Raw genomic sequence first — 13,434 nt, 5'->3', positions numbered from 1 at the left:
GTACAGTATATTGTCCTCGGTGCGTGTCAGTATTGTGTGACCTGCATTGTCAGCAAGTCTGCAAAATTGTAGTTTTTTTTCTGTCACTTATTATTCAGCATTCTGTTATCTTTTCGAATTTTTTGTAAGGTCTCTTTGAAAGTCCTTCAATGCTTGTTTCTCACAGAACAAGATCCTGAACAGAACCGGCTGCTGTCCAGTTTGCACTGAAAGTGAGTAAGTCTGTTTCAGAGTATCCTCTAACTTTCATTTAATCCTGAACTAGCTTTTAAGTTGACCCTCCCCATAAAATCTAAAAAAATATCAGCACACAATTGTAGAAAAACAACTATTTCTATTAAATGTGTTTTTAAAAAAAAGTCAAGGTCCGTGACTTGTTAATCCAAAAATAAAAAAAAAATAAGAAAAAAATTGTGAAAGCAAACCTTGGTCCTGGGTAGCTTTGGGTGAATATTCTTTATGAATTTTAGTCCAGACTGTGGTTTCCCCTCAGGTCCTTTTACTTTGGCTTCAGACTGCAGAGGAAATCCCCAATGTGGTCTATTTCAGGACTACAAATACCCTATAAATCCCAGTTGTACATAATAAAAAGTTTAGTTTCATTTGGTAAGGCAGACATTTTACCACACACAGATGCTGGCTCCACTTCTGACCGGGTCAAATTGGTGCCACATATTTTAGCATTTTATATAAATAATGTTTTTGCTGCTGGCTGCTAGAGTTCAACAGGCATTGACTCTACCGGTTTAAAAACCTGTACATTTAAATGTCATTAGCCTTTTTGTTATCTTTCCACATTTTTCCAAGTTTTCTTTGTGTTTGCCTCCGTCCCTCTCCAGAACCAGGTGTGTGCACAGTCTTTGGCGACCCGCACTACAACACCTTCGATGGCAGGACCTTCAACTTTCAGGGAACTTGTCAATATGTGCTGACACGTGACTGTGGTGGGATTTCACCTGGAGAACCAGGAAACAACATCAACAGCCCAGACTCCAGCTTCACGGTAGGACGGAGTTAGTTAAAAGTCTTCAATTGGGTACCAGAGTTTAGAAATCTCCATAATCAAAGTTAAATATGAGGGAAATGGGAAAATACTTACCTGTATAGCTTCATGTATACATAATGCAATGAATGACTGTATATTATAGACTATTTAAATGTAAATAATATAGTTTTATAATAAATGGTTGTAGCCTAAGCTTAAATTTGTTGACTTAATTTCAGGTGTTAGTGAAGAATGATGCTCGGCGAACTCGCTCTTTCTCTTGGACTCAGTTTGTTGAGATAAGGCTTGGGTCTCTGATCCTCAGCCTTCACCAGCATTTGACGATCCGAAGGAACGGCACTCGCATCGCCCTGCCCTACCACGGGCCTGGGGTGCACATTGACCTGGATGGATACCTACTCAAGCTCACCACCATTGCTGGTTTGTAATCAAGTTAATCTGTGTTTGCTTACTTCCACACAATGTGTTGTCTTCAAGATGCGTTGTTGGTACCTAACTTTAAATGAGCTGTGTTCCTCACAACTCTGTCACCAGGTCTGGAGATCACATGGGATGGTGACAGTTTTGTAGAAGTTGTAGCAGCTCCACACCTGCGTGGCCGTCTCTGCGGTCTTTGTGGGAACTACAATGGGCACAAGCGCGACGACACCATGGGAGGCGACGGCCAGTTCAAGTTTGACGTGGACGAGTTTGCAGAGTCTTGGCAAGTCGAAGGAAATGAACTTTGCTCCCAGCAACATCCACCTCGCAGGCCGACGTCCCTCCTGTGCCCTGGAAGTGTTAAAGTCAAACTCCGGGCCCACCGGGAATGCCAGAAGATAAAGTCGTGGGAGTTTCAGAAGTGCCATCGTGTGGTTGACTTTGGTTCTTTCTACAAGTGAGAACAATGTTTGGTATTCAAAATGTACAAAACATACCTAACATTATAAGAAAGCAATGCTTTTATTGGTTAATGTGCTTAAGTCCCGCCTCTTGCACAATGACTGCTAGAAAGCGGCAACAGTTCTCCCGCAACCTGGACTATTTATAAGTCCAGTAATAATTCTTTCTCCTGATAGTCCATCACAAAATATCATTAGTTTTTTAGCGACTTTAACTTTTCAACTGAGTAAAGTTACCCTGATAGATACAGTGTGAAGTGCATTTATCCATAGCTACTAATAATCCTGTTCATTAAAACTAAATCAAAAACCTGCTTTTTTACAGGTCGTGTGTGACAGACATGTGTGAGTGTCCTGTCCATAAAAACTGCTACTGTGAGTCCTTCATTGCCTACAGCCGAGCCTGTGAGAGGGAGGGTGTGTCCGTCTTGTGGAAGCCTGACAACGTCTGTATGGGTTAGTGACACAAGCTGCGAAGTCGTGGGCACTGCATGATGCTCCCAGTCTGATTGTTCCCACTCTAAGGGATCCAGTTCTCTTAATGCTCTCCCTTTCCTCCCACCAGCTACCCAGTGTAAACACGACGCTGTGTATGACACCTGCGGCCCAGGATGCACCAAAACCTGTGACAACTGGAATGAGATTGGACCGTGTCATAAGCCCTGTGTGGCCGGTTGCCACTGTCCTGCCAACCTGGTACTGTTTCAGGGACACTGCATCAAACCCACGACCTGCCCTGGACGGTGACCCTTGTTTCTCAGGTGGAAGGGGAGCTAGGTTAGGGATGGTCGTCTGTAGTGTTCAAAGTTGAGGGCGAACTAGCCAAGAAGTAAAGTGTTAAGGACACTAAAAGGTCTCAACTCTGCAGATCAAATGCACCAAGGTACTCAGGGTCCACGCTGTTGCAGAGAAACGTATTGCAGCGGCTTCAGCCTCAGAGATCTGAGCTATGGTGACAGGCTGAAGGGAAACGGACGGGAAGCTGATCGTCACCACAACAATCAGCCTGCGATGTCCTCGTGATATTTGTGATGCCAAATATTGACAGTAGCAGTTTACATCACGGGGGTGCTTTTAGTCTTGAGGAAAAACTGAAATCTCAAGAGAAAACTCAGGGCCCCATCTGAAGATTGAAGACCTCGCATATCTAAGGAACATTCAACTTGTTGCTATGAACCTCCAGGAAAAGGTTTGGACCAGAGGACTCGTATTAGAGCCAACATGGTGCTCAGATTAATGTCATTGTAGAGGAACTCTCTGATGCATCGAGCTGCTCGATTGATCTCTATTCCATCATTTCATACTGTAAGCTAATCAGATTTATATGAGAGACAGGATAGCTTTTATATTATTATTATTGCTCTAATTATTATTTGTTGCAGATGTTAATTTATATATCCCTCGTTGACATGTTGTAGCAAGAGCCAGAATCATGAATATAATTGTTTTAAATGATTTAAAGGGAAACAAAAGCTATTTATGTATTTGTTGTGTATGTTGTGTTACTGTTTGAAGTAAAAATGCCCAAATGTGACTCAGTTGTTGCACCATTGCTGGTAAAAAGTACTGTAATGTATTAATGCTCAATGTACGTGTTGTTTTAGAGCGTGTTCATGTAAACATGTTTCACTTGAAGACAATTATTTAAAACTAGCAATGTAATCTGTTCCTGAAGTTTATTTTTGACTGAAGTTTCTACTCTTTGAAGGGCTGAACATTTTTTACTCCAGATAAAACGTAAAATAAAAATAACGTAATTGGAAGAAAGCAAGGGTCCAATGAAATGAAATAAAAAAGCACATGAATGTGAAAATGAGCAAGAAAATTTAAAGAGACAAAAAATAACTAAAATGAACATCAAAAGGTATGAACGTTTTACATTATAGCAATCATCTGCCAAGTTCTAGCACTTTTAACATTTCGTACGAAAAAAGAAAAAAAACTCACAAAAGCTGCAGGAAGTTCTAACACGGTAAAAGAAAAAAATCTATTATGACCATTGCAGTTTGCAGAAAAATTACTGAGAAGATGCAAGTGTTGCAAAACTATTTTGTATGCACACTAATCTTAAGAAAAATCAACACTTCCATAATAAAATCATTCAACTGTAAACATTTGCAAACTTTTATTAGCTTCAAATTTTTACAAACAATGTTCACATAAAAGCAGAACTCTAAAACAAAAGGAAGACAACCAAAGTGACAAATACAACAAAGTCCAAAAAACAACAAAACTGTGCAGCAAAAATTTGACAGTTTTTAAGAGAAATACTCGAGTGGGAAAACATGCATAAGCGGTTCATCAATGCTGATGTATCGAATCAATACAAGCTGATGTCAAATGGGTAATATCCCATAAATAACTTCATTTTTTGGACGTGCAGCCATTCAGGATCAGCCTAAAGATGGAAGATTTTTATACTTTTAAACCATTATTGTTTCAATTTTAAAACAGTATTTTTTTTATTTTATTTTAATAGTAACAAAGTCAAAATTTTTAACTAAAAATACAGTTAGCTAGTCTTGGGAAGGGTCCTGACTGAACAGAAAAGGAAGTTAAAAGGTGAGTTCTCAAATGCAAAGAAAACTACTTGTTTCTTTTTTTTCTCCCATCCAGGTGTCACTCTCCTTTTGTTAAAAGGAGAGTTCTTCAAGAGGCAACAACTTTCACATCAATGCTTGGATTTTTTTTTTTTTTCAGAGGAAATACAGAGAAGTGAAAGTGAGCAACCATGTGACATTTATTTCAGCTTTTACCATTTATATAATTAAGAAATATTTTTACCAGAATGTCCACATTTTTACACAGTTCAGCCAAAATGTCATCTTTCTAAGCCCCGATGGACAAACTGAAAAAACTGCTAATTTTTTTTACAATCCAAACATCTGCCTGTAAAAACCTGAATCCTGGCATTCACATCAATGTTAGAGTCAAAACCAAATGGACACAGATAGACTGGGAAACAAACAGCACTGAGAACTTTGTGAGAGTTTGTACCACCTGTTTTGTACATAGTATTTATGTTTTGTGCATTCCCCTAAATTTATCTAAAGCTTACTACTAGTTTCCAACTATGATCACAACTCACTCAAATTTAACAGTTACTGTTTTTTTAATTCTCTATTAAAATCAAAGTAGGTATTTAAAATGTCTGGGAAGTCTGAAGCTGCTACTTGTAGAAGTGCAATATTGTACTAAAATACTGTCAAACCAAATGATTACAAAAAACACGAAGTTATCTGCAGACAAAAGGTAAAAGAATTGATATTATTTTTTTATGGTACATTAAAAAGAAAACCATTAAAAGTAAAAACAAATACACACTGAATTTCCTGTGTAACATTCCACATCTTCAATATCATGAGTTCAACTCTTTGGCTTTCTAAAAATACTACATTCACTCTCGTTTCTAAACTTTAAATGCTGTAAGGCCTTGTCAGGTTCTATACTTTAGTAGAAGAAATATACTGAATTTGTTTAAAAAAAACACAAGTTTAACATAAATGACTGCATGAAGTCCTTCAAATCAAAAGCTCTTACTTAACCTTAAATTGTCAGTTGTCGTGTACTGGTTCTGGGTCTTAACTAGTACTGATAATTCTCTACCTAAGATGAGGCAGGTGATTTTATTTGGTAAAAGCAAAAATTAAGCGAAATAACAGGATAGACAGTTTTCTGTCTTGTCCCAGAAGCTGCGGTTTACATTCTTATGGTGCGTTCACACCAAACGCGATTTCAGCATCAGGAGCATCAGGTTTACATGCAAAGTCTATGGTGGACGCGCTTCAATCAGTGTCGGGAAGTGCTGCGGCGCCTCAAGCGCGATTAGAGCAGCGCGATTTGAACGATCTAAGCGTTTGACGTGCTTGATGCTCAAATCGCTGAAGTTAGAAAATCTGAACTTTTGCAGCTCGACGCGCCGCGTCAACCAATCAGAGAGACTCCACTGTGTGACGTAGCGACATATTTCCCGACGGGACAGTTTACTGAATGATGTCCACTAACCTGAAACAGATGGAGAGGAGCTCTTTAGCTGAAATCGAGTGCTGCAGTCGGTGTCCTGACAGAGATATCCTCACCAATGCGTGGCAGCGGCTCATCAGACTGGACTCGGGACAAAAATAGTCCTGAAAGCGAGCTGTGAGCCTCTCCCACAGCTCCTGGGTGATGAAACTCAGAATGTCTCTGAATTATCTGGTGAATTAATTATCTGATGAACGTGACATGCTCTTGCTCTCTGTAAATAAAGCAAAGCCACTTCCTCGTCCGACATTAAACACAGGCCGACAGAGGAGGGAGGGGCGGGGAGGCTCTTGCCGTACGAGCGCTTCAAGAGCTGTCCTGCGTCTGACCTCAAAGTGCACAAACGTTCAACTTGAAGCGTTGGATGCGATTTTGAAGCTGAAATCGCGTTCGGTGTGAACGCAGCATTAGGCTCTGACCTAAGTTTCTTGCCATTTCAGAGAAAATTTGATCCAATCTGAACAGGTTCTGTCTGGTTCTAGATGACAGACAGTTGACCTAAGTGAGTATCTGCTGTAAACAGCACAGCTTTTATAAAAGTAACAGTTCTCTCAGATGTTCGAAACTAAACAAATGCTGAATTCAGAGTCAGAATCATATTGTCATTAAAGTCACTGCTGTCTTGTTCCTTTAATGCTAAATGAGTACATGGTAGTGTTGTTTTACATGAGTCTTTTCTGCCCTCTTGTGGCAGGAAAAGTAATTGCTTCACTCTTGCAAAACATTTTTTTTAACTTTTTCAGTCCAACTTTACCTGGGATCAGTCAGATTTATCAATGTTGTCTCAAAATGTAGAGCCATTAAAAGGGTTTTCAAAGCTGATTAAAATCCTTTATCATCATTTTTATTATGAGAACAGATCAATGCTTAGTTGCTAGGTTTTAGATCAAGTTCACATTTGCTATAAAACACACCAAACATTACCCAGACATTAGCAAAACGAATCAAATAGGTTTGATAAAATAAAGCTTCTGTTGTCAATGAAGATAAAAAAACATTTTTTTAAGATGTTTCTTGTATATTTTGTCATTTGCAGGGTGTTGTTGTAGTTTTCTGACAAAAGGTGAGGAGCACTAAGATGTTCAATTCTTAACCTTACAATTGCAAACAAAGCCATCAATGAATAAATTCTGCAAATAAAACTAGTGTCTTTAAGTACTTAAAATATGTATGAAACCTAAATAGAATCTTCAATCTCAAATTCCTCAAGTAGAACTTTTTTTTTCTTTTACTATACAAAACAAAATATACATCTAATAAAAATACTATCCTAAAGTTTCTGCCTGGCCATCTTTGAGGTTATACTAAAATAAAATGTAAAAAAATAAAGTCAAACCAAAAAATAAAATAAAGCTTAGGTCATCTTTCACAGCAACTGAAGAAATAAATGAAGCAGGAGGAGGAGGATTGTGGAGGACTGACCGGGAGAGTTTAGTTGTCATCACTGTCGCTGCCTGACTCACTGAGCAGAAGATCGTTTCCTGTCGAGACGAGAAACACAGAAAGATGTGAAAGAATACATTTTTAGTATAGAACTACAAGACAAAATAATTAACTTTTACACTTTTTAAAATATCCAGAAACCAAGAGACTAGTGACGGGTATTAGTTCAGTTAGTAACATGACAAAAACATGGATAACTATATCACATGTATTCTAATAGTAAGAAGAAGAATTATAGTGAGTGAACTCCCTCTCATATTTTAACTTGAGACACTTACGGAGCGTGTTCATCAGCTGGTTGTTGCCCTGCTGTCTGTCTCCTCCTCCGTTGGCGATGGGGGTGCGGCTGGGGGAGGTCTGGCTGAGCGGTCGCGGGGCATCGTGCTCCCCGTCGCTGCTGCTGCTGTCGTCGCCGCTCCCAGAGGCGCTGGCCGAATCGGACGAGCTGCTGCTGCCGCTGCTGCTCATCTGCTCGATCACCTCCACCTCCGCTCGCAGCTCTGTTCGCAGCAACAGGAAGTCAGCGAGGTCAGTGTTCGCTTGGTCAATGCCATCATTCCAGACTTACTGATCCAGTTATTCAAATACAGGATGTCAAATAAGTTACTTTTTAAAGGTTCAGGTCTGTGTACAAACACATGGTTTTATGGAACCTGAGTGTGGCTGAATTTCACCTCTTTTGATGTCATCCAGCTGAGGCTCTGGGGAAGGGTTGTCCTTAGATTGGGAGGGGGATGTTTTGATCCCAGTACCGGGCTTGGTTGGGGCTCGGAACTGAGAGCTGGGCTGGGAGGAACGAACTGATTGCTGCTCAATCCGGGCCTGGATCTTACTGCTGCCCTCCGCTCTGCAAATTACAAACACATCACCAAATATTAATGTTTTCTGCTCATGTACCATAAAGAAAACACCATCTTGGTTGTGGTGGTAAAACATTTACCAAGGGTTTTCCTTGTTATAGATCTCTCACCTTGTTTTCTTGACCTGAATGCTGCTGCTGAGCTTCTCCAGTACAAATTCTCCTGTGTCATGATTAATGATGAGCACACAGTCCTTCTGATATGGCCGCTTGTTCCCTTTAAATACTGTCATTGGAGGCGTAGAACCCTGGGAGAATATTGAAAATAATAAATATTGTTTTAGTTAGGGGTGTCCCGATCCGATATTGATATCGGTCCATTTCAGCCAAAAAATGAGTATCGGATTTTATCGACCTGCATAAAAAATGTCCGATATAAGCGCTCCGATATTAGCAGTTCAATCCAGCAGTCCACTGACTCCGCTCCAGTGTTTCTATCCAGCAGCGCTTGGATCCAGCATGCAGCGCTCACGTGATCACAACAACATGCAGCGCTAACAAGTTAGCAAGAATGTCGGCAGAACTTTCTATTTTCATCAGAAACAGAGTTGAAGCTAAGTGCAAAGTTGTCATGCACAAGTTTTCAGAGGGGGAACAGAACCGTGAACGTTTTAAACCGGCACGCTTACAGTTTTGACATCCCGTGGATTAGCTCTGGGATTGATTGACAGAAGAAAGGAGAGCGCAGCTTTTGTTTTGAAATATAAGCGCGACATGATGAGAGCAGTGATAAAAACTGCTCCCTGCAGAAGCGAGAGGCTAATCTCCACATGATGCTCAGAAAATGCAGCAGTAAGAAAAGTAGCTATGAATTTAAATAACTGATTAATTCTTACTATTTATTTTTTGCTCTTGTTATTAGAGTGATGTTTAATCTGTTTACACACTTGTTTGAGTGAAGATTAAGTGCAATGATCACGTTGTTTTAGTTACAGTCAGTAAAACTGGAGCTGTGGACTCTTACCTTTGAACAGACAATAATGTGGGGTTTTGTTTTGTCCCCACCTTCAGTTTTTTCACCATAAAGCAGCACCAGGCTGACAGGTAGTAAAACAATAACCAAAGTGATTTTGAATTGTTATTTTATACTTTAAAATAACATTTTGTTTTTATTATGTTTTATTTTTCAGGGTCTTCTAATTTATTTTATTTATTTTATTAAATTGTAGAATGTTCTTCAGTTTAAAATGTATNATTGTAGAATGTTCTTCAGTTTAAAATGTATGTCATCCATTGGTTAAAAATAAATGGGTCAGTTTTTCTCATACCTACTCTTTTTCACTGTTTGACCTGATCAAGACTTTTCTAAGATTTTACACTACAAAATAGGTAAAAGTGTGTGACTTGTACTGTTATGGTAACGGTCAATATCAGTATCGGTCAATATCGGTATCAGACAATTCTCAAAGTTGTAATATCAGTATCGTATCAGAAGTGAAAAAGTGGTATCGGGACATCCCTATTTTAAACCCAGACCCCACAGCCAAAGTATTTCCAGACGGAGTAATAATAAGTGAGCCAGTAGTGTTCCTGTCTAACCCCAATGCAAACTGCACATCAGCTTAGATGGGACGCATTTAAACATGTTTGAACCCAGAGGAAAAAAGACAAAAAAAAAGACATTTAAAGGGAAAAAAAGCCTGTTTTTAGTGTCAATTTGTTAAATCCAAATTCATTTTTGACCTCCTGGCCAAACAAGATTCACAAATAAAGTAGAGATGTCAAATTATCATGAGAAAATTAGTAGTCCAATCATAATCATAATCCAACTTCTCAGTTAACTCAAACAGGTCTTTTAAGTTTTGTGAAGCCAAATAACACAAATTAGGTCTGGCTTTGTGACACCTGCTTTTCTGAGATTCTTACTGGAATATGAGGTAGGGTTATAGTAACTTCATCTCCTTTCCCAACTTGGAGCTCTCCCTCGCAGCTCGTGTCAATAGAGGCCGGTTTGAAGTCATCTGAAAAAGAAAGCATAAAATAAAAAGTGGGGCATCAGTCAGGTGCTTATTGAATTTTGCTCATTACAGACTTGTGATAATTTATTAAATGCTGGTGTTACACTCTAATCAGGTTAATTAGTATAAGGATCCAAAAAAGCAACCTCAGTAAGCCAAATTCTCCTAATTCCATATTAGTGGAAAATCCAGAACAAGTTGAATCTGTAGAGCCTTTATAAAGGTTTGTAAATACAACATAAACTATGTGCTGATAGAGTAAACAACTGTTACTCAAAACCTCTATGTAGTTAATATACATAAACAGCGTTTTCCTATGAAAGAGTATCATACAACACACACAAAACCTATTTTAAATAAAACAGTAAACTTAGTTTTGTGCTTTCTTATCCTAAAGTGATAATTAGGGCGTGTTCTATAAAATGTTCTAGTCCTATACAAGAAGTTTAAAAATGAACTCAATTCATTTTCTCACAATTAATACTGTTTAGGACCATTTTATGCAACAAGTATTCTAGTTGATGGGAAAAAAATAAGTCGTTTATTTTTTATAATGTTTGTATCGCATTTATAAACTTACAACAATATATAACATTCACATTAGACACATTTATGCGACTTAATAACTTTAAATTAACAGTTTATTTAACTACGTTTCCGTCTCTCACTCACATCTGATAGTGTGAAAAGAAGATTTTGGCCTCTTCTCAAAGCTTTCTCCGAGCTTTAAAACATGTTCCTCTTTATCTAGCTGCGGATTCGTGCTCCCGTTCATGATTCCGTATCTTTAAAAATAGCTTACAATTTACATTTAAATTTAATCCCATGAAGCGCCGAGGTAAATAGGGGGTTACTGGAAAAGAGAGTCTGAATGCAAACAAAGTTAGCTTGCAATGGCTAACATTTAGCAAAACATGGCTTTCGTCATTCGACTCGACTGCGAGTTTCCGGTTTTGGTCCGACGGTCAAATACCACCGACAACAAGCTGGTCGTGCTGTGTTTACTGAGTAAAACAAAATTCTGAAAATACTTAATGATTTGATATAACACTACCATTTAATACTATTGCGGTTTAATGTTACTTTACAATTTAAATTTCAAACAGTTGAGTCTTGGATGTTTATCGCTTGACAAGAATCAAAATGGTAAACGCAACACGGAAGCATTTTGCTAACGAACCAAAAAAACTAAACATGTCACCAGTCATTTCATTTAAAACGTAAATATAAATAAGCAGTTTAATTAACTCATGACTTGTTAAATATATCATGGCTCTGCAAACAAATGAGAAGTGCACCGTTGAATCCAAAGAGGAAGAAGAAGTTCAATCATGCGACCAAACGAAGACTTCCACCGTCAGAGATTTAAGCCAGGAGGAGCTGGACAGACTGAGCAGTGAGCGGACTCTTGTGTCCGAGTTCAAACAGATGAAGTTGGAGAAAGAAGCTCAAAAAAACTGGGACTTGTTTTACAAAAGAAACACGACGAATTTCTTTAAGGACAGACACTGGACCACCAGAGAATTTGACGAGCTCAGAGCATGTCGAGAGGTGAGCAAACAGATTATTCTGAAAAAAGCAAATGAATGACATTTGACAACAACAGGAGAGGAAGTATAAACTGCCTGAGACATTGTGGCATATAAGCTTTTTGTCAAAATAAAAAGTTCTTTACATCTGCTTTCTTTAAAATACCCAGAACGATTTGCTTCTTCGTAGAGTACCAAAATCTCACATGATGTTTGTGAGACTCGTTTAAATGTCTTGTTTTTGTTTCCTGGCTTGTTTGCAGTTTGAGTCCCAGAAGCTGGTTCTGCTGGAGGCTGGCTGTGGGGTTGGAAACTGCATCTTCCCTTTACTGGAGGATGACCTCAACATCTTTGTTTACGCCTGCGATTTCTCACCCCGGGCTGTTGAATTTGTCAAAGTAAGAAATCTACCTGTCGACAGGTGAATGTATTATGCTTAAACGTCAGTGTAGTTTGATTGCATGGGTGTGTGGTGGGTCTTTACTTTCCTAAAATAAAGGATAACATTAAAATGTTGAAAGTACAACTAGCTTACCCTATTTTGTTTTACAGAAAAATCCTCTTTACTGCCCTGAGCGCTGCTGTGCCTTCCAGTGTGACTTAACGAAAGACGATTTGCTGGAAAATGTGCCAGAAAACAACGTGGATGTTGTCACTCTCATATTTGTTCTGTCAGCTGTCCATCCTGATAAGATGAAGCTGGCTTTGGAGAATGTCGGCAAGGTGAACGGATCATTGTAGGATCTTGTAGACTACTTTGATAGGATTGGAAAAAAACTAACATCATTTCCTGTGCATACACATAAATGTAATCTTTGAATTTATGTTTGAAAGATTTCTGTTATTCTGGTTAAAGTTTAAGAAATAATTTCTAACCTCATGTGTAGGCACAAACTAAATCAACTGTATGTGAGATATTTTAGCCAATTTTAAGAAATAATTTCAAACATCTCAACCTGACGTACTTTTATGTGGTCTGAAAAACAAAAAACTATTATCAGAACAGCCCTATTTGTAATACTGACTTTTCCAGCTGTTTTGGTAAGCTTTTAGACAACTGTAATGCAACCGACTTTCAGGTGCTGAAGCCTGGTGGTATAATCCTGTTCAGAGATTATGGCCTGTATGACCATGCCATGCTTCGGTTTAAAGCTGGCAGCAAGCTGGGAGAAAACTTCTACGTTCGCCAGGATGGAACAAGGTCTTACTTCTTTTCTAAAGGTTAGCACATGTACACATGTAAAGTCTTTTTGTGTTTGTTTAGGCAACACAAAAGAGGCTTCAGTAACTAAAATATAGATATTTTAAGATTAAACATTTCTACGCTTTTTGTAACTGTTTTCAGAGTTTCTGGCCAAGCTGTTTGAGGAGGTAGGCTTTGAATCTGTAGCCAACGAGTACGTCTTGAGGGAAACGGTCAACAAGAAGGAGGGTCTTTGTGTTCCGAGGGTCTTCCTACAGAGCAAGTTCGTCAAGAGATCCTGATGTCATTTGAGCTTTACTTTTCAGCTCCCGTGTTTGTAAAGATGTGAGACGACAGAAGACTGAGCTGCGACTGGATGACTGAAAATTTCAATTCTAAATCAAAAAGAAAAAAATTGTATAGGTCTTCTGGACGGGTTCTTCTCTAATGAAACATTTCGTCTCTCCTCCAAGAGACTTCTTCAGTCTGAGAGTTTCAGGCAAAATTCAGGCTTTTAAGCCCTGCTTCCATGTGACTGATACATCACATGGC

At 38.7% G+C, this 13,434-nt stretch overlaps 3 protein-coding genes across 3 annotated transcripts in view; 2 read left to right on the top strand and 1 right to left on the bottom strand.

The window, feature by feature from the left end:
• Positions 1-3,820, top strand: part of bmper (BMP binding endothelial regulator) — a gene marked incomplete in the record, with an annotated part of 36,719 nt that extends 32,899 nt beyond the window's left edge. Inside the window, 6 exon segments of the mRNA XM_014021608.1 lie at positions 167-212; positions 840-1,003; positions 1,225-1,426; positions 1,541-1,883; positions 2,213-2,343; positions 2,453-3,820. Coding sequence (XP_013877062.1) covers positions 167-212; positions 840-1,003; positions 1,225-1,426; positions 1,541-1,883; positions 2,213-2,343; positions 2,453-2,634 — 1,068 coding nt within the window.
• A 2,471-nt stretch (positions 3,821-6,291) lies between these two features.
• On the bottom strand, positions 6,292-11,116 carry eaf1 (ELL associated factor 1). Its single transcript, XM_014021607.1, has 6 exons — positions 10,843-11,116; positions 10,079-10,173; positions 8,324-8,460; positions 8,028-8,200; positions 7,632-7,853; positions 6,292-7,391 (listed from the first exon to the last, which is right to left on the bottom strand). The coding sequence occupies exons 1-6, from the start codon at positions 10,943-10,945 to the stop codon at positions 7,342-7,344; spliced, it is 780 nt and encodes a 259-aa protein (XP_013877061.1). The 5' UTR covers positions 10,946-11,116; the 3' UTR covers positions 6,292-7,341.
• Positions 11,117-11,439: 323 nt separating this feature from the next.
• mettl6 (methyltransferase 6, methylcytidine) lies at positions 11,440-13,330 on the top strand. The gene is made up of 5 exons (XM_014021601.1): positions 11,440-11,721; positions 11,963-12,097; positions 12,252-12,422; positions 12,779-12,920; positions 13,045-13,330. The coding sequence occupies exons 1-5, from the start codon at positions 11,440-11,442 to the stop codon at positions 13,182-13,184; spliced, it is 870 nt and encodes a 289-aa protein (XP_013877055.1). The 3' UTR covers positions 13,185-13,330.
• The last annotated feature ends 104 nt before the right edge of the window (positions 13,331-13,434 follow it).

The sequence above is a fragment of the Austrofundulus limnaeus genome, unplaced genomic scaffold (assembly GCF_001266775.1).
Source record: "Austrofundulus limnaeus strain Quisiro unplaced genomic scaffold, Austrofundulus_limnaeus-1.0 Scaffold299, whole genome shotgun sequence".
Taxonomy (NCBI): domain Eukaryota; kingdom Metazoa; phylum Chordata; class Actinopteri; order Cyprinodontiformes; family Rivulidae; genus Austrofundulus; species Austrofundulus limnaeus.
The sequence above is the reverse complement of the archived record's forward strand: the minus strand, read 5'-3'. Positions and strand labels throughout refer to the sequence as shown.